Below are 23,924 nucleotides of genomic sequence, written 5' to 3' on the forward strand. Positions count from 1 at the left end.
GTGTATATATATATATATATATATATATATATATATATATTATATGTATATGTATATATATATTGCTAATCAATTTTCAAATGATCCTAATAATTATTTGTAACATTTAGTTTTGTGTTGATTTCATAATTCATTTTGTATCAATACATTTCCATAATATATTTATATTCAATATTATAAAATTATATTCAATATTTCACATGAACAGCATGAAATGATTGAATCTTTAAAAATTTATTCATGTGATAAAGATTGATTCTGCTATTGTATGTTATACAATTGTAATAAGCATGTCCCATTCTCAAGATCACGTATTATGTAGATGAAAATAAATGTGATCTAAAATTTTTGTGAAATATTTTATAATATATTAATACTGTTAAGAATAAAATTTTGTACTAGTTCAAATTAAATTTTGAAGTTATAGGAGTCAATTTGTTAAATCAGAGATATTTATTTCATATTTGATTTTATATTTGTGATTGCAATTTATAAAAAATAAATGCTAGAAAAATTACTTATATATATTTCGTATAATATTTTTAATGTGATGATGTGTAAATATGTTAAAAGATAAAAACTTTTGATCATTTATAAAGTTATTATTTAAATGTTTTTATTATAAAAACGAATGAGATGATAATGAAATATTTTAAAATTAACTTAACAATCTTGTCATAATTTTTGAAACTTTGACCATTTCTGCACATCCTTCAGTAAGTTTAACTACCTCATGAAGAAACTTTTTAAATATCTTTTTATTTCCTCCTTTATACTTTTTGACCCATTTTGGATTTGCTTCAAGTACTTCTAAACATAATATTTCTAATTTCTCTTCATTTGATATCATAAACCAATTATTTTCTTCAACAATCTATATGGAGAAAAAAAATTTCAATTATTATAAATTTTAAAATACACAAAAATATAAGAATACTTCAATTCTATTTACCTGTTCTGGCATCTTATTTGATTCACTAAGTAATTTATTTAATAATCTTCTTAATATATGCTGATTTATTACTCCAGCTTGTAGTAAATCAATTGTCTTTTCAATATATTTCTGATTACACACACTAAAAATACATTATATAAATATATTTTTTTAATTAAGAATTAATTGCTGTAATAAACTTACCAAAATGCGAAATTCAATTTATGTTCATCTATAAATGCACATACTTCAGAAATAAGAATTTGAGCTACCAATTGATGCTTACGATGTTTACCATTATTTAAAATGTCACGAAATAATAGATATAATTCTAAGTCACTCTAGAAATAAAAATTAATTAATATATAATGTTTTAGATATTTTACATGTTTTAAACATACCATTATTGCTATAAATACATGTGGTGTAAGGTGGTTCTGTAATTTTTGACGTATTTGTTCTGGCAATTCTGGTAATTGCTCTTTTAAAGATGAGACATTAATTAGATTATATTTATTTTCTATGATATTATCAATGTGTAAATATAATGGTAACAAATTTGATTCAGGCATAAAACGATAATCCTAAACAATAATAAATATGCAATGTTTTTTATAATAAAAATTATTACAAAAATTAAATAAATATAAATTAATATGTAATTTAATATTATTACATGTTTTTCTTCTTTTTCACGCATAAGAATTGTTTTTTTGTCTATTGGATTCCATGCACGAGTTTCATTGATAACTTGACCTCCTGCTTCTAAAATAGAAATTTGTCTTTTTATCTCATATTCTATAGCATGATTGATAGCACCTATACTTCCAATGTTTTTTATTTCAGTACGAATACCTAAAGGTGCATTAGATTTGTTTACAGAAACATTTGCATCAACTCTTAAGGCTCCTTCTACAACACAAAACTATCTATTATTTATAATAATATTATTAATAATAATATATTATTATTATTTATAAATAAAAATTGTATAAATAAAATGACCTTCCATTTTACATGAACATGTGCCTAATAATTGTAAAATAAAACAAAGTTCTTTTACAAGAGCTGCTGCTTCTTCTCCATTTGTTAAATCTGGTTCAAAAACTAATTCCATTAAAGGTATTCCAGCTCGATTAAGATCAATTAAACTTCTGTCATAAATGACATAAAGTATTTATTGAAATGAATTTATTTAATGAAATAAATTAAATAAAATATTATCACAATTATTTTTAATCATTAAAAAAAAAATTAATAATACCTTCCAAACTCTTCATTATGAAAACTTCTTCCACTATCTTGTTCTAATTGTATCTGCTTAATTTTTGATGATTTTATGTAAGGTTGTTTATGTATTTTAGGCTTAAATACATTAAATTTAATTTCTCCATTAACAGCTAATGGTTTTTTTTGTTGCGTAATTTGAAAGCCTGCCTACAAAAAAGTTATATGTAATAAATATAAAAAAACAAAAATAAAATTTAAATCATATATTTTATTTTTAATAATTATACTTTAGATGTATGAAATGTAATGAAATATTATTTATAAAAATTATATTTACAGGTAAATCAGAATAAAAATAATGCTTTCTCTCAAACATTGAGACAGCATTTATTTCACATGATAGAGCCAAAGCAGTTAATATTCCAGCTTCTACACATTTTTTATTTAATACCTATAAAAATATAATAAGGAATTATTCAATTACTCTATTTTAAAATACTTACTATATATAAAATACTTATTTACTGGCATTGTTCCAGGTATTGCACAATCAAAAAGTGATACAGCAGAATTAATTGGATTATTAAAATTTGTAGAAGCTTCAGAAAATAATTTTGATTTTGTTAAAATTTGTGCATGTATTTCTAAACCTATTGTAGGCTTCCATTCCCTTCTATAAAAATATTTTATTATTTTTAATATATAATATATGTATACATTTTTGGGATATTTTTACAAATAATTTTTACAAAATAATTAGTTACATACTTACATGTCTGTAGAAATATATTGAATATCACATTTCTTATATATATTTTCATAATAACTTTTTATAAAATTCTTTAGTTCAGTTCTTCTACATAAAAACATCTTAAAAATATATTATATAAATGAAGTATAGCATATTTCTTTATATCTAAAAATATATATGTAATAAAATTTGTTTTTAACAATGTAAAAATATAAAAATATATATATTTTTCAAATTTTAATCCATATTGTATTACTTATTTAATAACTTATTAAATAACTAAATTTATATTTTTTACATAATTCATTTTTAAAATAAGAATTAAATTAATAATAAATAAGTTTCTCTTTGATTACAATTGTACTTACATGCATGCTTATTTAAATCTTATATGTAATTTCAAATATATAATATGTTATGCTATATATATTCCATATAAAAAGTAAAATGAATATATTTATATAATTTAGACATCAAGTTATAAACAATATAAATTAAATTTTTAATTTGTAAATCATTCAAAATCAAAATATAAGAAAATATCAAAATTTATAAAAAAATCACTTTGTAAATTAATAAATTATTGAAAATTATTACAATATATAATTTTATAAACTTATTTTTTGTAACAATTTAATAAAAAACATATCGTTTGCTATAATTCATATATTTTATATTATTCTATGATTTTAATCTATATAATGAATATTTTAAAAATAAGAAACATCGACTTAAATTACAATACTATTGTGGCGCTATCATATGGAAGAATAAGAAGTTTAGAATTAGATACATTAATCAATATACGTCATACATTCGTATATCACTATAAACTAGGCCATATTTATTATAATACGATATAAAAAATAGTAAATAATTATTTACAATTAAATTAAAATATAACTAATATGCAAAACAATATATAAGAAATATATACATATAAATTTATTATCTGTCATTCTAATATTAAAAATTAAGGTAATTTAAATTAAATTTATATGTTTACTACATTATCATGGATATTTTTTATTAATTTTAAAATAGTTAATCAATATTGATTTCAATATATTTGATTTTTATATTTTTTAACCTTTAAAAAATAACAAACAAAATATAGAAATTATTTTTTTATATATTATATAATTCTAATGTTTTATAAAAAGTTATATAAAAACTATTTATTAAAAATTCTAAAAAATTTCTAAATATTTTCTCATATTTTCTCAAATATATATAATATATATAAATATATTTCAAATTGCAGATGTCAAAATTAATGGAATGGCTTTTATTTGCTACTTTATTTTTTGGTATATGGATTGCTGCAATTACTAAAAATGTTAATTTATCTTTTATCGCAGAGTGGAAACAAGTTGTTCTTTTCTTTCCACTTATTGTTTTATTTATATGTAGTTTATATGCAGCTATTATTATTTTATATAGAGTTTTCACATTTAACAATTGTGAGCATGCAGCTATTGAATTACAAGAAGTATGTTTAAAAATATTTATAATATTTATTAATATTATATAAAATATTAGCAAATATTGATAAATTTTTTCTAAATCTTATATTTTTAGCAAATAGAAGAAGCTAAAAAAGATCTTCAGAATAAAGGTATAGTTTTAAAAAATAAATGATAAATTTTTATATTCAAAATCAATATCATCTGAATCAAATAATGTAATAATATATAATTATCGTATTTATCTTACATAAAGATTATATTTATGTATATTTTTTATGAAAAAAATATTTAAATTACATAAATTAAAGAATTGTAACAAAAGCAAGTATTTTCTATTTACAAGTAATATTGAATTTATATATATTTTTTTTATTTATTAAGATTAAAAAATGCTTAAAAAAGTTTCTTATTAAATAATAATTGGATAATAGTAATTATTTTTTTTATTTTTATGTAAATTTTAATGCTTTTATTCATTACAAGTAAAATTCAATAATAAAAATCTGATATTGTTCAATAATATTTTTATTTGTAATGCATTATCATTTTTTGTACTTAAAATAATGAAAATTAAGTTAAGATGTATATGACATAAGATTTATATATTTTAACTCTTTCTAGCATGAAAATCTTTAATCTGGTAATCTCTAAATTGCATAATAACAAACATTTAATCTAACAACAAAACATCAAAACATATAGTTTATTTATGTAGAGCTATGTGTTCGTACATACATATGTATGTATAATAAAATCAAACTATAATCTAATACTCAAGACTTAACTTTATATTATACTTATACATTTAAAAACAGGGAAACTAATATATTCATTTGTGCCTAGACTCATCATTTTTATTTATTAAATATGTAATTTTGCAATAGTATTTGTTTTACATTGTGCTATATTTCTAAAATTTTAATATCAGTACTAGTATCTTAAAAATTCGAACGATTCCTAATAAGTTACATATTACTATGTTAAGGCTACAACATATTGAATGCGTTTTTATAATATTAATAATCTCATTGCCTTCACTTTTATAGAAAGTTAATTACAAATTTTCTTTATAGATTTATAGTTCTTGTAAGTCACCTTGTATTTATCTATTTAAGATATTCATGTATGATTATTTCTTATTAACTAGTCATAAGTTATTTGAGTTTTTTAGATGAAAAATGGATATCGATATCGAGGTCAAAACAAATTTAAAACAATATACGTATATGTTACTTAAGTTTTCATTTTTTTTTTCACTTCAAAATTTCTTACATTTTGTTATTTTGTGATAAATGAAATGACTTATAATGTGTTATTAATGAATAACTATTTTCACCATTTTTGTTTAAAAAATACAAGACTTTTTTTATACATACATACATAGGCGCAAGTTATACGCAAGTACACACATATATACATATGCAATCATACATATACGGATGCACTTACATAATTTTTATATTAGAAAGCCTATCAAATGTACAAAATATGCTTATCATACATACATTTTGAATACACATATATCTTTACTTGTGTATACAAATTTATATGTATGTGTAATTGTACAATATCTTCATATATAAATACAAAGTATTTATATCTTTGTATATCATAATTCATAAAACAAGCAGGCTTTCTTACATAAAAATGTAATTACACTGTTCCATATATTCAAAAAACAGAAAGTTTTGCCAAAGAGTAATTCTTAGACTGCAAGGATGGATATAACACTTAATAGCAAGATAGCAAACTTTAATCGCAAAATACTTAAAAAAAGTTATAAATTTATATATTTTGAAATAGACAATTTAAAGCTACAAAAAATTTAACACATGAAATATTCTGATATATACTCTCAATAAAATTTTATCATTTATCAAATAATGCCAATATAAGATTAACAACTAACTAGAGAATTAATATAATAAATATGTGTGCATATAATTATATACAAAGTAAAGATGACCAGTTGAAAATAAAAAAATGCCTGTGTAATTACCCACCCTATATCAGTCCTTTAACTCCTTATTATGAAATCAATGAAGTGTGTTACTTCAGTCATCAAGACTTTGTGATAACAAAAAATTAGCAGCAAGATTTTCATTTTTTTCACACGCAAAATAGGCTTGTACGACTAAATGTTCCGGAAATCCTAGTGCCTTCAGCCTCTCAATAGCTTCTTTATCCTGAGGTGTTACCTGAATTACAGAAGTTTCTACATCTGATCCTGTTCCTATACCTGCGCCAAGTCCTCCACTTATACCACCAGGAGCAGTTGCTGGTGTAACAGTAGAGGCAGATACAGGTGTAGTTCTTCCTCCAGTACCACCAGTAGTTTCCACTACTCCAAAATAAGATGTATAATAGCATAAATATACTCATAAATAGATAAATCAAAACTATTTTTATTTTAATAAAAAACAAACTAACCAGGTTCATTAAGCATACGCACAAATGCTTCTTGATTTTGTGAAATAAGTTGTAATAATGCAGGATTGGTTTGACCAATTTGTTGTAATACAGCATTTAATAACTGAGGATTTTGTTGAATAACTTGCCGCATTTGTTGAAATTGAGGTTGCATTCGTAAGAATGCCAATGGATGTTGACCATGATCTTGAAGTTGTTCTTGTGCTTCAAGTTGATCTTCTGGTAAATCTTCAAAAAGTTGAGCTGGTATTCCTGTTAGAAGATATTCAACAGCTCTATCAGGATTGTTGAAACTTGCTCTTAATGCTTGTTCAACTTGTTCTCTTTCATACCTAATATACATAATATAATTAAAATAATAATTACATAGATATAGATTTTTTTTCTTTTATTGAACATATATCTACCCCATATCCACAATATTGTTCACCATAGTATTATAATCTTCACCCATTAACAAGGCACTTTCAGCTTGACCTCCAACACATCCAGCAGTAGTACTTGCTTCAGACTGTTCTTGTATAATATTACCAGGGCTTGATGCACCCTGAACTGTAGGATTTGAACTAGGTTGTGCTACTAAGCTATGGCAAAAATCATATGTTAAGAATAACATACTTAAACACAACTAAAATAAAATTATTTATGAATGTCATTTTTAATAATTTCAATTAAGAAATTAAATTTAATAAATAAAAAAATAAATAAATAATACTCTTAAAATAAATAAAAAATACTCTTTAATTATACTTAATTATATTAAAAAAAATTATTATAAAATATGCAACTTTATTAAAAATACTTTTTAAATGTATTTAATACCTAGTTGTACTACTTTCTTCTTTATTATCTGCACTTGTATGTTCTTCATCGGTTGTTGTATGACCATTACCAGTCTTAAGTTTTGTTACCATAACAACTATAAACTTTTTTTCATCTATATTATATTCTGCTAATGGATGATCATCTGTTAATATTTTTCCTATAAAAATAATATATTATTATTACAAAATTATCATTACAAAGTTATTCATTATTTTATATAATAATAATATTTGCAAAAACGGAAATAAATTCTAATATTTTCTAATTTTTTAATTTAACAATATTAAAATAAATTTAATCAAAAAAATTATTAGTTTATAAACAGCAAAATGTATTATAAAATTTACAACCAAATGAAAATAAGGTTATGTAAGCTATATCGCTCACCAGCATATATTAACTTCTGATATTTAGCAGGAAAACCTTTTTGAGTTTCAATTTTTTGCTTTAAATCCCTTACCTATAAAAAGCGTAGTTAAAATTGATTATATTAAAAAACCTACATATTTTACATTTACTACATTCACTTACTGTTTGCGATGGATCAATTTCTACTGTAAATGTCTGCTGCTGCAAGTTTTTTAGTGTTATAATCATATTGTAAGATGAAGAATTAGTGGTACGTTGTTGGTTGATAAAGGAAACTTTGAAGGATCTGGTGTAATAAGGCTATAAAGATGTTTTGGTAAAGATCTTTTCAGCGATGAGTCGGCACTGCTTAAAGCAACTTACAAATGCTTAACTCAGGCTAATATGCAGCTGAAAACATATGATGACATAAAGCAGTATTTCCAATGATGAACAATTGAATATATGAAGTATGTACTAAAACAAGACTAGTTAAAATCTATTAGTATTTTTACACATATTTATTAAAGTATTTATATTTATTTTTAAATATTCTATTAATATTTTTATTAAATTATTAATCTAATTAATTTTTTATTAAATATTTAATTAATCATAATAAGATAAATAAAAAAAGTATAAATAAAACAAATATAATATCACAGTTTATTTTAGATACAGATGGCAATAATAAAGTTTGCAATATCAGAACTGTCTTTTTGATATAAACGTAATCTGGTTACTAAAAAGTCCCGCGATTATGAAATATTTCTTTGAAATAATATACGTTGTCTTATATGTTTTCAAATTAATGTAATAAAATTAATATAATGATAATAATGAATACAATGAATAATTATAATACATTATAATATATAATATATAATAATATGTATATAATAACAGAAATATATTTCATATTTATATTAATATTGTTAATACATATATATATACATATACAATCATATCATTATAAATTGTTAATATAATTAATATAATTATATATATACTTAAAATAAAATATATATTATTTCAAAAATAATAAATTTATATAAATTTTCATTAGAATCTTAAAATAAAACTTATTTAATAAATAATAAAACTATATAAATACTTCATTAAAATATTAAATAATAAGATTTTCTATACTTACAAATACAACATTGATTCATTTAAGACCATAATTTAAACTAAGTATTAAAATTATGCTAATATGCTTATAAATAAATATTAAATGTGTTTTTGTAAATTTTATTTTTTGTAATGTAATTTCATAAATACACATATATAAATGTGAATAAACATTGTGATTTTTTTTATTTATATGTTTATACATTTGTAAATAACTAGAGTAAAACTAAAAATATTTCACAGTTATAATTTAAAAATATATTACATAATAATGCTCAATAATTACTCAATAAATTAAATTATAAAATGTATTAAGATACACAAAAACTATATTGTTTTTAACATCATGGATAGTATATTCTTATTCAGAATTTAAAAAATTAAAATATAATGATAAACTTAAGGATTATGTATATAACATATTTTCTCTTTTAATTACATTGATTCTTTAATGAAATTATTCAAATTATAAATTAAATTAACTTGTTAATGTTTTAAAAATGACATTTCTTAATATTTTTATATTATTTTTTAATAATTTATGATTTGAGTATCTGAATACATGTACATGAAAAATATATAAATAATTATAATTTAAATTTTTGCAAATTATGTATACATTATATATATTTATATATAAATTCTGTGTTATATATTTACTTTTTAATAATTTTTATACAGAATTACAAAAACATTAAAATATTTTTTTGATGAAATAATCATTAATATAATATAATTTAATAAGAATGGCGGAAAGATTAATAAACAAGAAAAACTAAAAAAAGAGATTAATAAACAATTTTTTAAAAAGAAATATAAAATAAAACTAAATTAATATGTTTTTTTTTTTAAAATATAATTAAAATTTTATCTAGCTTTATCATATTATTATTTATCAATACATTTATCAATTTTATCTATACATTTTCTGTAAGTTACATTAAATTGTTTTATATTAACACTTACAAAGTAAATGCAAAAATCCAGAATGTTCTCCAATTTTTATGATTAATATGTATAATTATTCTTGATATGATGTATTTGAAGTTACATTGATCATCTCTGTTACGCTAAAAAATATATAACAAAATTATATAATCAAATTACAAAAAATATTAATAAATTATTAATATAAAATTCTTAAAATATTTAAAAAATTATTTCTACATATAAAAAAAAATTTAACAATTTAATGCAAATAAAATATCTTAACTAAATTTTTAATAAAGTATTTAATATAACATAATGAATTTTCTACATCTTACCTTCTAAACAATTACATGCTATATATTTCTAGATATTTTTACATAGTTTTTATGCTTAAATATAATTATTTTATATATCAATAAAATCCTGATTTCTCTGAAGTAGTTAGATTAAATATATATTAAACATATGTTAAAAAGAATGATATATTGAATTCTGCATTGATTAATTTTTATTTTATATTACTTTTAAATGATATGACATTAGTAAATATATATTAGTAAGTATATTATGTAATGTATAAAGCATAGTTATATTTATGCAATGTATAAAGCATATATATGAAGCATATGATATAAAAATACGAATAATATAAATTTTTAATAAAAAATATATAATTCAGTCACAGTTATGCAAAAAATTTGAAGAATCAAAAATAAAAAATAATAAATGTAATATGTAATTACATGCATATGATTAGCTTTTAATTTATAACATAAAAATTAAATACAAAATATATATATATATATAATAAATCAATAAAATTTGATATTTAAAAACTATTCATATCAAGCCATGTATAAAACAATATTAACAATATTTCTTGCAGGATAGACATAACACAATATCACAAACACTTACAAGAACAATTACGGTGCCCTAAGCATACTTTGTTGCAGTCATCTTTACATTAGTTTGCTGTATAACATACATTATATAATGTTATATAAATTTTATTATCAAATTTAAATTCAATATATATAATATTATAAATATGAATTGATAAATTAATTTAAAAAAAGCATATTTAATTTCTAAATTTTTAATTAAATATTTTCTTAATCTATAATTTAAAGGAATATTTTTAAAGGAATAATATTTTCAAATTTGTTAAAATCTTATATTATATATCATATTATAGAGATTTATAGATGCACTTATTGTCAAGCTTTCCAATTAATTATTTTTCTGAAAAATAAATATAATATAATAAATATTATTTAATAAATTTATTAAATAATACCTTTAATATTCCATTAATTTTTTAAAAGCTTGATAATAAATGCAAAAATGTGATGAATGCAGGTGATAAAAGAAGTACTTATATATAGGATATTTGTTTTATCTGAATACACTGAAATAAGAAATGTTATGCACAAAATATTCTTATAAAAGATGCTTGTTATAAAAAGATAATATATTTTCTTATACCATATATATCATATAACCAATACCATATTACTATATTATCAAATAACTTTTGTAAAAATATTTTTTTCATAACATTCTTTCTTTAAAAAACATTTCATTGCATTTAGAAACAAACATATATCCTTTAAAACAAACATATTATATATTCTTTTTTTTTTAATTTTATTATAAAACTTTTAGTTCAATAAGAATTGAATTTTAAAGCAATTTTTAATTTTTTTAATTAAGCCTCTTTTAAGCACAACACCATTTAGTAAAAATCAAAGAAGAAAAAATATAATTAATATATAAATTGATCTTTACCTTTTAGAACATTTGATGTGTATTATTAATAATATAATGCCTAATAACAAACAAATACATCCTACAACTATATAAGCAATACCAAGAAAAGGGTTTTTTCCACCAAGAAGAGAAGTAGTGCTTAAAATCATTCTTTTTCTACCATTAAAGGCAGATACAGGATATGCTGAAAAAAATTAAATAGGAATTTATTACATATTTATTATTTAAAATTATTTTTAATTTGATTTCAATTTACAATTGATAATTTTTACTTACCATAATTAACAGTAAGTGTATAATTTCCTGCTGCTAAACCTCCAGCAAAACCACTTTCTGTATGGTTTACTCTGCGGTATAGTTTTCTAAAAGTAGGCAAAGCAGCAGTTCTCATCCAAACAATTAAATCTTCATTTTGAAAACCATTATTGTCTTCATTTTTTTTATCTAACTCAAAAATATGCTTACTCCAATTCTTTGGTTTTGCAAATTTCTCAAATGCTTTTTTCAAATCACCCTCAGGATTTTTAAATTTTATATTTTTATCTGAGGGCCAAGCTATACCAGTTTCTAGTAATGGTACATTAGTATTATGACTAACAGAATATAATTCTAATTCATCACTAAATAATGAATTAGCAATAGCACCACATGGTACAATAGCTTTCCCTTCATCATAAGCAAATGGTTCACAATCTCCTGAGACAACTTCACTTAATTTTCCTAATAATTGATTATCATCCCTTGACTTTACGTATCTTCTATGATTTTGATAAAAATTAGTCAAACCATAATACATATAAATTTTTCCATTGAAATCATCAGGCAATGTGAAGTTTAATTCACAACGACAAAAATTTGAACGATTTTCTGCTATAACATCAGCACATTTAACAGGTATTCCTTTTGTATGATTAATATTTGCAGAATAACAATCAGTATAATCTAAAATATATTCTTTAACTTGATCAGAAAAATAAAGCAATCCAACTCCAACTGGTATAAAAGCAATACCAATTACAAAAAATGTTGGTAAAATAGTTCCAGCAGTAAGTATTGGTTGCCAAGCAGGTAAACGTTGCTGTTTGAATGCACTGTCTATATTTAAATAAAACATTTGTTATAAACTATTAACTATTCGTTATTAATTTATATATCATATATAAATTATTTATATTATAATAAAAAATAAAGAGAAATTTAATTCAACATTCAAATAATATACATATATAAAAGAATATATAGAATTACACAATAAAAATATTATGCTTTAATAAAGATAATAAAGATAATAATAAATCTTTTTACTATTTTATTATTATTATTATTGTTATTATAATTTATATTATTATTTCATTTTTACTATTAAATTAGATTAAATTTTGTATAATATTTTCATGTATATACTAAATAAAACAAATATAACCTAACAAAAAATAAGCTTTTATAATAAAACTTACCCGAAGGTTTTTTCGTTTTAGGTATCGAACTAACTTCATTGATAGAAGTCATATTTCTTTATTAAAATAACAATTTATTTTCTTCTTAAACTTCAAAAATTAAACACTAACATTTGCAAAAATTAGACATTAATCATTTTTAAAACACTTTTGACGACATATCATAGAACAATGATTAATATGATATGATAAATATCTTAAAAATTAATTTCGAATTAAATTATGTCAAATTAAACACTTTTATTAATTGTTATGTTTTATTATTTACAAAAAGTATTTCTTTAAATAATTAATAATTTGATACTTATTATAATTCAAGCTTCAAATTAATTATATATTAATTATATATAGATAGTAATAATATATAGATTTTTTATTTTTATATTAAATTATTTTTAGTTCCTTACAATTTATCACTATTTTCCTAGATTAAATAAGACATAGAAGAGACTTAATATTCAATGCATTTTTTATGGTTAATAAACCACAAATTCCTTTAACTTTTTTGACTTATCACAGATTGGATGTAGCATATATCAGATGAATAAGATATTTATTATCCCATATACTTTGTGTGTTATACTTCGGGAATAAACGAGTTAACAGATAAATCTATCTAAATATATTTAATATATTTTTTTCTCCCATATTTCAAGAACTAAACTATTTCAGTGTCACTTTCAATGTTATCGATTCAATTCAAAAGACTGTGTAGCATTTGTAATGGTTAGAACCTTGTTTATATTTTAGATAATTTTTGCACTTAAGAAATGAGTCCAATATCCAATTATCTTTGTTTATCTTTGCTTGACTTATTGATTAAAAATCTCAACATATCTATTTGATTCAATTTTTATGTGTATATTATGTAAATATATGCATCTTATATATTTTTATATATTTATAATTTATACTAAAGAATATCAATGTATTCATAGAACATTTTTTTGTGAGATTCATTTTAAAGATTAAAATCACATAAAAATATATATAAATATTAAGAAAATGCATAAATTAAATAAATTAATATTTTAAATTATGGATTAAAAATACAGTTTATTGTAAAAATGAAATATATTTGTACATTATAATTGTAGGGAAATAAATGACACAGACTTGAAAAAACTCTAGAACTTTATTACTCATTTTTTAACTTCTCCTATTTCTGCTATGAAACATTCTTCAGAAGAAGTATTTTTTTAATTACCAAAATTATTCTTGACAATAAAAGTCAACATATAGTGTTTATATGTATTTGTATGACTATTGTGTTTTAATATTTAAATATGGAATTCTTTAATGTTATTTATAATGTGCAAATATTATACATTAAAAACTATATAATAATGAATAATATTTGCACATGGCTCTTGCATAGCAGAGAATTATTAATTAATTTATATTGACACTTAGCCTGAAAAAGAAGCAAGGAAGTCAGTAACAACTTGCTTCAATTTTGCATCAGAAGCTTCACTAATTGTGTTATCTTTAGCAATAGTATTAAGAAGATCTCGTTGACTAGTTCTGGAAGAATATGTAATTAAATAAATAAAAATGCAAAAATATATTTAAATAGATATGTATAATACAATTTTAAATTAAGTACCTAATGTGTGCAAGAAATTCTTTTTCGAAAGCTGTAATCTTAGTAGGTTCCATCTTATCAAGATATCCACGAACACCACAATAGATAACAGCAACTTGTTCTTCAATGGCCATAGGTACTAAAAACATTAAGGAATATTTTTTATTTTTTATCAGATTTTTTGTATAATTTAAATTCATCATTTATACATATCATAAATTTTTACCATATTGTCCTTGTTTAAGAAGTTCTGTTAATCTAACACCACGATTCAACAATTGCTGTGTTGCAGCATCTAAATCAGAACCAAATTGAGCAAAAGCTGCAACTTCACGATATTGGGCCAATTCTAATTTCATCGAACCAGCGACCTATTAAATAAAACGTAAAAGTTACTTAAAATTTTAGAAAATATATATGATTAATAATATATATTAAAATATATATTATAATATATAAAATATATATTAATAAATTCATCAAAAATACCTGTTTCATAGCCTTAGTTTGAGCAGCAGAACCAACACGAGATACTGATAAACCTACATTAATTGCAGGACGAATACCCTTATAGAATAATTCTGTTTCTAAGAAAATTTGTCCGTCGGTAATAGAAATAACATTTGTGGGAATATATGCAGACACATCACCAGCTTGTGTTTCAATGACAGGTAAAGCTGTTAATGAACCACCTCCCAAACTTTCATTCATTTTAGCCGCTCGTTCAAGAAGACGAGAGTGAAGATAGAATACATCACCAGGATAAGCTTCACGACCTGGTGGTCGTCTTAATAATAAAGACATCTGTCGATAAGCAACAGCTTGTTTGGATAAATCATCATAAATGATTAAAGCATGCTTTCCATTATCCCTATGAAAAATTATTTTATTGTTATATTTAAAATAATGCAAAGAAAATAAATATTATTTAAGAAAATTATTTTACATAAACATACCTGAAAAATTCTCCCATTGCACATCCAGAATATGGTGCCAAGTATTGAAGAGGTGCTGCATCAGAAGCAGTTGCAGAAACAATGATAGTATAATCCATAGCTCCACTATCTGTTAAGCGTTTTACTATTTGTGCAACGGTAGATCTTTTCTGACCAATAGCAACATAAATACAATACAATTTTTTCTTCTCATCTCCAGCATCATTAAATCGTTTTTGATTAATAATTGTATCAATAGCAAGAGCAGTTTTTCCAGTTTGTCTATCTCCAATAATTAATTCACGTTGACCACGACCAATAGGTACTAGAGAATCTACAGCTTTAATTCCAGTTTGCATAGGTTCTCTAACAGATACTCTTAAAAAAAAAAAAAAAAGAAGAAAATATATATATATATATGTATATATATATATAGGAAAAAATCAAATATCAATATATTTGGTAGATCAATTTAATAAAATATAAAATAAAAGATAAAATAAAAAATATATATTAAATCAAATATAGTACGAATTTTCTTCCATCTAATTCTTTTTAATTTATTTCAATATTTTATTAATTCTGTATGTATATAATTTGAATTAAATTTTTTTTATATTATTAATTAAGCTATAATTAATTATATTCTTAATTAAGCTAAAAAAAGTATTTAAAATAATAATTTTAATTCTATAATATAATTAATCTATTTAAAAAATAAACTATGTATAAGCACCCAAAGTTATAAGTATAAATTAATTTTTATAGAATTATATAAAAGAAAAATATACAGCAATATATAGATTTAAAAGTGCAAAACATTAACACAAATAATATGCAATGCAAGTGTTAATACCAAAAATTAAAACAATTAGAATAAACTAAAAAGGTGATCTCAAAGAAAAGAAAAAGGTTGTTATTTTGAATATTTTTTTTAATTTCTATAAGTAAAAGAAGATAAAAAATGAATAGAAAATAAAAAACTATTATTCTATTACAATTATATATAAAATCTATTTCTTTAACTAAATAATCTTAACTAAAAAATGAATGGATTAAAATCTGTAATATAAATGATTTCTTTAATTTAATAATCTATCAAACATATTGATAATATTCAGTTTTCTTTTGAGATATGATTAACTTTATATAATACAAAATTTAAAAAAATACAATTTAAAGATAAAAATATTTATATTTTAATGAGAATAAATACCTAGGAATGATACCAGGTGCTTTAGTACCAATACGAAATCTCAATTTGCTGTTAAGTGGTCCTTTACCATCAATAGGATTACCTAATGCATCTACAACGCGTCCTAACAATTCTTCTCCAACCGGAACGTCAACAATAGCTCCAGTACGTTTAACAATGTCACCTTCTTTAATGTGTCTATCATTACCAAAAACGACAACACCAACATTGTCTGGTTCCAAGTTCAGAGCCATGCCTTTTAATCCTGAACTAAATTCCACCATTTCATCAGCTTGAATATTTTTAAGACCATAAACACGAGCAATACCATCACCAATACTAAGCACTCTACCAGTTTCTTCAAGATTAGCCTATAGATTATGTAACATTTGATAAAAATTAATATTATATAAATAATACATATAAATATTAATAAATTTATTATTTTACCTTAGGAGCTGCACCCAAAATTCGTTCTTCCAAAATGGAAGAAATTTCAGCAGAACGCCGACTACAAGATACATGATATTTGCAAGAAGATATACTAAGAGGCCATTTGACCTATAATATTAAATTAAAATTAATTATTATTATACTTTAGAAATAGAATACCTAAACACTTATTACATAACTTGTTACTATTTGTTCTATTTATATAATCTATTGCACAAAAAAAAATTTAGAATATGTATTTTAATTATCATAAAATTTTGATAAAAACTGTTATAATGAATGAAAAATTTAACAATTTTTTCAAAAGTAAAAATTAAAATAAGTAAAGTATGGATCTATACGATTATTGCAAAGTAGAAAATGTCGGCAATCCATTTAAATATTTTCTCATAAACAAATTACAAAAAAAAAATTATTTTTTAATATTACCTGAATTGTAGCGTTCGGCAATTGTCTTGCAATCGAAGAAACCAAACGTAAGGATAGGAGAGCCATTTTAATATATTATAAGTCCGTTAATCGGACTATGAATTCTGAAACGAAGAACGGTCAAACCAGAGACAGACCCAAGAATGTCTCATGTATCCCCACTTTAATAATCTTACCGACAGGAAGTCAATATCCATCAACTTGCGCGTAACCTCGTATCCATATACATATAATATTTCATAAATCAAATTGTTTTATGTTTAAAAGACATAAAAAGTATATTATACAAATTATATTTCAAACAAGTTTTTTAACGTATATATATGACTAATTAATTTTATAATAATAAGATATTAATATACTAAATTTTGGGTACGAGGTTATTTGCAATTATATAATGTTGTTACAAACAATTGGCGCCAAATTTTGAATTTGAAATATATACTGTGCAATAATTGCATGTTAATATTATAATAATATCATGTTAAAATAATTATTTTATATATAGAAATATACAATTAATATATGATGTAATTATCAACAATTAATAAATAATATTATTGTATACATTATATATTATTTTTATAATAATTATATAGTTTCTTTCATCATGAAAAAAAATTTATATTTAATATTTTATTTAAATTATTAATATATTATAAATTTTAATAAATTATTTATTCTTTAATATAATATTACATAAATTCAATGTTCGAATCCAAAGAATAATATATTATTATATATTATTATATTATATTATAATATATTATTATACTTAATATTTAATATTTTTTAATAATAAAATATTTTTATAATTAGGACAGAATAATAGAAAAGTATTTAATATTATATTATATATAAGAGTTTCGATATTTATGATTTTAAAAAATTTTATTAAGTTGTACTTCTACAAAATATCATGTTCATGTTAAGTTGATTAAATATGAAAGCATCATTGCACCGGCGCTAAAGTTTGTTATTGTTGTATTGTATTGATTAGTAATGACTGTTTTTGAAAGATATTTTATTACAATTTTTATTTAATAAAGAAATAAGAAGTTATCAAAAAAGAAGTGAAAAATGTAAAAAATTGTGAATCTATATAAAAATATCTATCATTTTGTTAATTATTTTTGAGTTTTTTTTTGAGGTTGATAAATGATAAAATAGATATCCATTGTTTACATGGATTATTATTTTATATTTAGCAATATACAAATTATTTTAATTAAAACATATATTTTAGATAAAGGAAAATTAATTAAATATAACAGAATTTTTATACAAAAATGATATTCTGTTTAATGAAATTACATATTTTCTGTTAAAAAATATTTAATATTAAATAAATAAAAATATGGATTCTGCTACTGAATCAGAGCATATAGAAAAATTAATAAAAGAAGCTGAAAGCTTAAAAATTCGTTTAGAAGATGAACGACAAAAATTAAATGATATTACTCGTAAATATTAATTTTATTATTTTTTAAAAATAGTAAAAAGTTTTTTAAAAATATATAGAAAATAAATCATATTAAAATATATAATTAATATTATTGTTTCAGTTGCTAGTGTAGCAGATAGATTAGAAGCTATTAGTTGCATTAATGTAAAACCACGTCGTGTTCTAAAAGGTCATCAAGCGAAAGTTCTTTGTTCTGATTGGTCACCAGATAAACGTCATATTGTATCTTCTTCACAAGTCAGAATAGATTTAATATTTTTTATTTAAATTTTTAAAATATTTTTTAATATGAAAATAATTCTAGGATGGCAAAATGATAATATGGGATGCTTTTACAACAAATAAAGAACATGCTCTTACTATGCCAACCATTTGGGTAATGGCTTGTGCTTATGCTCCAAGTGGTGCTCTTGTTGCTTGCGGGTATTAAATGTATTTAAAATTTATAAAAGAACAATAATCATTAGTTACAATATCTTAATTATTATATTTTTTTTTGCAGAGGATTAGATAATAAAGTTACTGTATATCCTTTGAGTCAAGAAGATGATGTATCAACTCGTAAAAAAACTGTTGCTACACATACATCTTACATGTCTTGTTGTGTATTTCCTAATAGTGATCAACAAATTTTAACGGGTAGTGGAGATAGCACTTGTGCTTTATGGGATGTAGAAAGTGGCCAATTATTACAAAGCTTTCTTGGTCATTCAAGTGATGTCATGTCTATTGATCTAGCACCAAGCGAAACTGGTAACACATTTGTTTCTGGTAGTTGTGATAAAATGGTTTTAATATGGGATATGCGAACTGGTCAATGTGTTCAAAGTTTTGAAGGACATCAATCTGATGTAAACTCTGTATGTAAAAATTTATTATCCTTGTTATTAATATAGCCTATATTATTAAAATAAACTATATTACCAAATTATAAGAAAATGATATGTATTTATATTATGTTGCATAGGTAAAATTTCATCCAGGTGGTGATGCAGTAGCAACAGGTTCTGATGATGCAACTTGTCGACTTTTCGACCTACGTGCAGATAGAGAAATAGCAGTTTATGCAAAAGAAAGTATAATATTTGGAGCAAATGCAGTTGATTTAAGCATTAGTGGACGATTACTTTTTGCTGGTTATAATGATTATACTGTAAATATATGGGATACCCTAAAATGTCAGCGAGTTGCATTTTTATATGGACATGAAAATCGAGTATCTTGTTTACGAGTTTCTCCAGATGGAACTGCTCTCTCTACTGGAAGTTGGGATTCAACTCTACGAGTGTGGGCTTAATTTTAATAAAATTGCATCCATAATCTTTTCATATTAAGTAAAAGTTAAAATTTTCTCTATACAGAATATAAATTTTAAATATTGTATAATAACATTACATTTTATTTTTAATTGAATTTTTAAAATAATAAGATATATCAAATATTGTAATATAAAAATATTGTTATAATTATTATATTGTAGAAAATAAGTGGAATTAGAAATCGTAATTGTCACGATTACAACAATGTGATAGCTTGAAATTAATAATTTTTAGGCTGGTCCTAATTCATAGAATATTCTGTAAATTGTATGTTTAATTAGATATACTATTATCTTGTATGAAATTTAATAAAAATTCAGTTCATGTGTATTTAATATTATTTACTTTTTTTTTATGTGTTATTTAATTAATTAATTAATTTGTTATATCAAAACAAAAGTTATAATATAATATCCATGTTTTAATCAATTATCTATTTATTAATTGTATAATTGTAATTCATAAAAATAAATTACATGTTATTATTGTATTCATATACAATTTATACGTACTTATATGTATATGTTTACGTGCGTGCGTGTGTGTTAGTACACGAATACCTGACGGTGCATTTTATGCACATTAATAATCACTAGTGAAAAAATATATTGTAAATTAAGTACATCAAGTGATATAAATTTACAAAAACAAAAGTTTATTTATAAAGAAAAGAAAAGAAATGCCTCAATACTCAAGTATGTATTGAAAAAATTAAAAATTTTGAAAAATCTAACCTTAAATTTTTTTATTTAATTTTACGTCGAACAGTTTTCAGTATTTGATATATGAAGTATTTTATTTTAGTTAAAGTAAAGTGGGGAAAAGAACTTTTTTCTAATGTAGAAGTTAATACAGATGAAGAACCAATGTTGTTTAAAGCACAACTTTTTGCACTGACAGGAGTGCAACCAGAAAGACAAAAAGTTATGTTAAAAGGAATGACATTAAAGGATGATGATTGGGGCAATATCAAATTAAAAGATGTAAGAAAATAATAGTATTAATAATTTTATTATAACTAATTATAATGAAAGAATAATACTTTTATTATTTTAATTTTATTATAGGGTATTACTGTATTAATGATGGGCTCTAAAGAAGAAGATGTACCAGCAGAACCAACTGAAAAACCATTATTTTTAGAAGATATGAATGAATCTGCATTAGCCACTGCATTAGATTTACCAGCTGGTTTGACAAACTTAGGAAATACTTGTTATTTAAATGCAACTGTACAATGTCTGAAAACTGTCCCTGAATTGAGAGATGCTTTAAAGAATTTTCCAGGGGGACTTGCAGCTGCTGGTAGCTCATCGCTTGTACCTGCACAAAGTATAACTGCTGCATTAAGAGATTTATATGATAGTATGGATAAAGGATCAGCTTTGCCACCTGTTGTTCTTGTTCAAATGATGCATTTAGCATTTCCAAGATTTGCTGAAAAATCTGAACATGGTGGATTTCAGCAACAAGATGCTAATGAATGTTGGACTGAACTTATTAGAATGTTGCAACAAAAATTACCAGCAAAGGTTATTAAATAACTCAATTTTAAATTTTATTTTAATTGTCAAATACAAATAATAATGTTTCAAATTATATATTTATATATTATGTATTTATATATATCAAATAATCATAGGAAAATCCTGCCTCAGAAAATAATGGACAAAGTTATAAACCTCGATCATTAATTGAACAATATTTTGGAGGAACATTTGATACAGAATTAAAATGTATAGAATCTGAAGATGAACCCCCTACTAAAGGAAGAGAAGAATTTTTACAATTGAGTTGTTTTATTTCAACAGAGGTTAAATATATGCATTCTGGACTTAGAAATAAGATGCAAGAACAAATTACAAAAATGTCACCAACTCTTGGCAGAGATGCAATGTATACAAAAACGGTAAAAAATTTTATATAGTACAAAATAAAAATTTTTTATCTAAATTATTAAAATTTTTTTCAATAAAAATAATATATTTTACAGTCAAAAATTAGTAGATTGCCAGCATATTTAACAATACAATTTGTACGTTTTTATTACAAAGAAAAAGAAGCAATCAATGCAAAAATTCTCAAAGATGTCAAGTTTCCACTTGAATTTGATGTTTTTGAATTATGTAGCAGTGAACTCCAAAATAAACTTATACCAATGCGAGAGAAATTTAAAGAACATGAAGATCGCTTAGTAGAAGAATCCCGCAATATAAAAGATAGAAAAGATAAAACAGACAATAAAAAAAAAGTTAAACAAGAATCTTTCTGGTTTCCAGATGGTAATAAAGTACAAAAATTAAAAATAAATGGAAAATCGATATTTTTATATATTTTATATATTTATATTATTATATATATTACTATAATTACAGACATAGGATCAAATAACAGTGGTTATTATTCATTACAAGCAGTTCTAACACATAGAGGACGATCAAGTAGTAGTGGCCATTATGTAGCTTGGGTTAGACAAAAAAATGATACATGGTTAAAATGTGATGATGAAAATGTTAGCGCTGTAACTAGTGAAGAAGTATTAAAACTCAGCGGCGGTGGTGATTGGCATTGTGCATATGTTCTTCTATATGGTCCAAAAATTTTAGAAGTACCTGATACAGATAATAATGAGGATTCAAATATTAATAATAAGTAATTCTTATGTAATCGACAAGTTTTCCATAAAATCTGAAACATTTCCACTGTGCATCTATTAGGCAAATGCATTTTTTTATACAGATGAATGTTATTATAATTTCAATGTTAAGATACTATAGTATACTATTTGCAAAATCAATGGAAGTTATATCCTACTAAATTATGAAAATCTAATAACAATACATTACTTATATAATTTTTTGCATAATGTGAATATATAAAAGCTATACATTCATTGATTCTATACGCTTAGAAAATATGGTGATAATGAATCTTTGAATTATACAATAATAGATAATTATTGTAAACCATTAAAGTGTTCTTTTATAATAACATTACAATAAAATTATAATTAAAATTAGGATCATCTTCATTAATTTATCAATGTTCTCAATATTTATATTCATTTTATCAATATTTACTATTTTAACAAATATATTAAAAATATTATACAAATGTATAATATAATATTTTTACAATAATATGTAGAACAACAATATTATAACAACAATATAGATCAATAATATGTAATCATAATATTCAAAAAATATTTTTAAAATAAATATAATTCATTATAATTTTATTATTATTTATGCTAAAAATGAAA

At 21.9% G+C, this 23,924-nt stretch overlaps 7 protein-coding genes across 15 annotated transcripts; 3 read left to right on the forward strand and 4 right to left on the reverse strand.

The window, feature by feature from the left end:
* Window positions 1-581: 581 nt before the first annotated feature.
* On the reverse strand, window positions 582-3,750 carry GatB (glutamyl-tRNA(Gln) amidotransferase subunit B, mitochondrial). Of its 4 annotated transcripts, none has more exons than XM_031919150.2 (12): window positions 3,284-3,737; window positions 2,937-3,080; window positions 2,690-2,837; window positions 2,502-2,615; window positions 2,199-2,371; window positions 1,940-2,088; window positions 1,790-1,846; window positions 1,611-1,699; window positions 1,336-1,518; window positions 1,139-1,275; window positions 953-1,076; window positions 582-874 (listed from the first exon to the last, which is right to left on the reverse strand). In XM_031919150.2, exons 2-12 carry the CDS (start codon window positions 3,032-3,034, stop codon window positions 659-661), a joined length of 1,488 nt encoding a protein of 495 aa, XP_031775010.1. In that variant the 5' UTR covers window positions 3,035-3,080; window positions 3,284-3,737; the 3' UTR covers window positions 582-658. The 4 variants fall into 4 exon arrangements, with proteins under 4 accessions (XP_031775010.1, XP_086769341.1, XP_012347415.1 ...); XM_086913215.1 differs by having other exon boundaries at window positions 2,937-3,034; window positions 3,284-3,687; XM_012491961.3 differs by having other exon boundaries at window positions 1,611-1,846; window positions 3,284-3,750.
* Window positions 3,636-23,895, forward strand: Dpm3 (Dolichyl-phosphate mannosyltransferase subunit 3). Of its 2 annotated transcripts, none has more exons than XM_003697508.4 (4): window positions 3,636-3,893; window positions 4,180-4,407; window positions 4,497-4,558; window positions 23,867-23,895. In XM_003697508.4, exons 2-3 carry the CDS (start codon window positions 4,180-4,182, stop codon window positions 4,554-4,556), a joined length of 288 nt encoding a protein of 95 aa, XP_003697556.3. In that variant the 5' UTR covers window positions 3,636-3,893; the 3' UTR covers window positions 4,557-4,558; window positions 23,867-23,895. The 2 variants fall into 2 exon arrangements, with proteins under 2 accessions (XP_003697556.3, XP_086769349.1); XM_086913223.1 differs by lacking the exon at window positions 23,867-23,895 and adding an exon at window positions 5,006-5,154 and having other exon boundaries at window positions 4,497-4,533.
* Window positions 5,217-8,438, reverse strand: Rad23 (UV excision repair protein Rad23). 2 transcript variants are annotated; one of them, XM_086913218.1, is made up of 6 exons: window positions 8,171-8,438; window positions 8,027-8,099; window positions 7,637-7,796; window positions 7,222-7,398; window positions 6,815-7,146; window positions 5,217-6,728 (listed from the first exon to the last, which is right to left on the reverse strand). In XM_086913218.1, the coding sequence occupies exons 1-6, from the start codon at window positions 8,234-8,236 to the stop codon at window positions 6,439-6,441; spliced, it is 1,098 nt and encodes a 365-aa protein (XP_086769344.1). In that variant the 5' UTR covers window positions 8,237-8,438; the 3' UTR covers window positions 5,217-6,438. The 2 variants fall into 2 exon arrangements, with proteins under 2 accessions (XP_086769344.1, XP_003697572.2); XM_003697524.4 differs by having other exon boundaries at window positions 5,217-6,725; window positions 8,171-8,418.
* On the reverse strand, window positions 9,223-14,043 carry CDC50 (cell cycle control protein 50A). 2 transcript variants are annotated; one of them, XM_012491911.3, is made up of 5 exons: window positions 13,279-14,043; window positions 12,098-12,916; window positions 11,840-12,005; window positions 10,967-11,023; window positions 9,223-10,188 (listed from the first exon to the last, which is right to left on the reverse strand). In XM_012491911.3, exons 1-4 carry the CDS (start codon window positions 13,328-13,330, stop codon window positions 11,011-11,013), a joined length of 1,050 nt encoding a protein of 349 aa, XP_012347365.1. In that variant the 5' UTR covers window positions 13,331-14,043; the 3' UTR covers window positions 9,223-10,188; window positions 10,967-11,010. The 2 variants fall into 2 exon arrangements, with proteins under 2 accessions (XP_012347365.1, XP_086769345.1); XM_086913219.1 differs by lacking the exon at window positions 10,967-11,023 and having other exon boundaries at window positions 13,279-14,026.
* On the reverse strand, window positions 14,395-18,101 carry blw (ATP synthase subunit alpha blw, mitochondrial). Its single transcript, XM_012491895.2, has 8 exons — window positions 17,876-18,101; window positions 17,444-17,554; window positions 17,015-17,364; window positions 15,820-16,176; window positions 15,353-15,734; window positions 15,090-15,234; window positions 14,885-15,002; window positions 14,395-14,802 (listed from the first exon to the last, which is right to left on the reverse strand). Exons 1-8 carry the CDS (start codon window positions 17,939-17,941, stop codon window positions 14,688-14,690), a joined length of 1,644 nt encoding a protein of 547 aa, XP_012347349.1. The 5' UTR covers window positions 17,942-18,101; the 3' UTR covers window positions 14,395-14,687.
* On the forward strand, window positions 18,792-20,989 carry Gbeta5 (guanine nucleotide-binding protein subunit beta-5). Of its 2 annotated transcripts, none has more exons than XM_086913221.1 (6): window positions 18,792-19,025; window positions 19,122-19,338; window positions 19,441-19,577; window positions 19,645-19,763; window positions 19,843-20,200; window positions 20,308-20,989. In XM_086913221.1, exons 2-6 carry the CDS (start codon window positions 19,233-19,235, stop codon window positions 20,635-20,637), a joined length of 1,050 nt encoding a protein of 349 aa, XP_086769347.1. In that variant the 5' UTR covers window positions 18,792-19,025; window positions 19,122-19,232; the 3' UTR covers window positions 20,638-20,989. The 2 variants fall into 2 exon arrangements, with proteins under 2 accessions (XP_086769347.1, XP_086769346.1); XM_086913220.1 differs by having other exon boundaries at window positions 18,792-18,957.
* On the forward strand, window positions 21,164-23,678 carry Usp14 (ubiquitin specific protease 14). Of its 2 annotated transcripts, none has more exons than XM_003697525.4 (6): window positions 21,164-21,354; window positions 21,464-21,642; window positions 21,727-22,191; window positions 22,302-22,568; window positions 22,653-22,941; window positions 23,035-23,678. In XM_003697525.4, the coding sequence occupies exons 1-6, from the start codon at window positions 21,339-21,341 to the stop codon at window positions 23,313-23,315; spliced, it is 1,497 nt and encodes a 498-aa protein (XP_003697573.1). In that variant the 5' UTR covers window positions 21,164-21,338; the 3' UTR covers window positions 23,316-23,678. The 2 variants fall into 2 exon arrangements, with proteins under 2 accessions (XP_003697573.1, XP_086769343.1); XM_086913217.1 differs by having other exon boundaries at window positions 21,188-21,354; window positions 21,451-21,642.
* Window positions 23,896-23,924: the final 29 nt, after the last annotated feature.

The sequence above is a fragment of the Apis florea genome, unplaced genomic scaffold, assembly GCF_048593485.1.
Source record: "Apis florea isolate Af1SG1 unplaced genomic scaffold, ASM4859348v1 contig_3496_pilon, whole genome shotgun sequence".
NCBI lineage: Eukaryota > Metazoa > Arthropoda > Insecta > Hymenoptera > Apidae > Apis > Apis florea.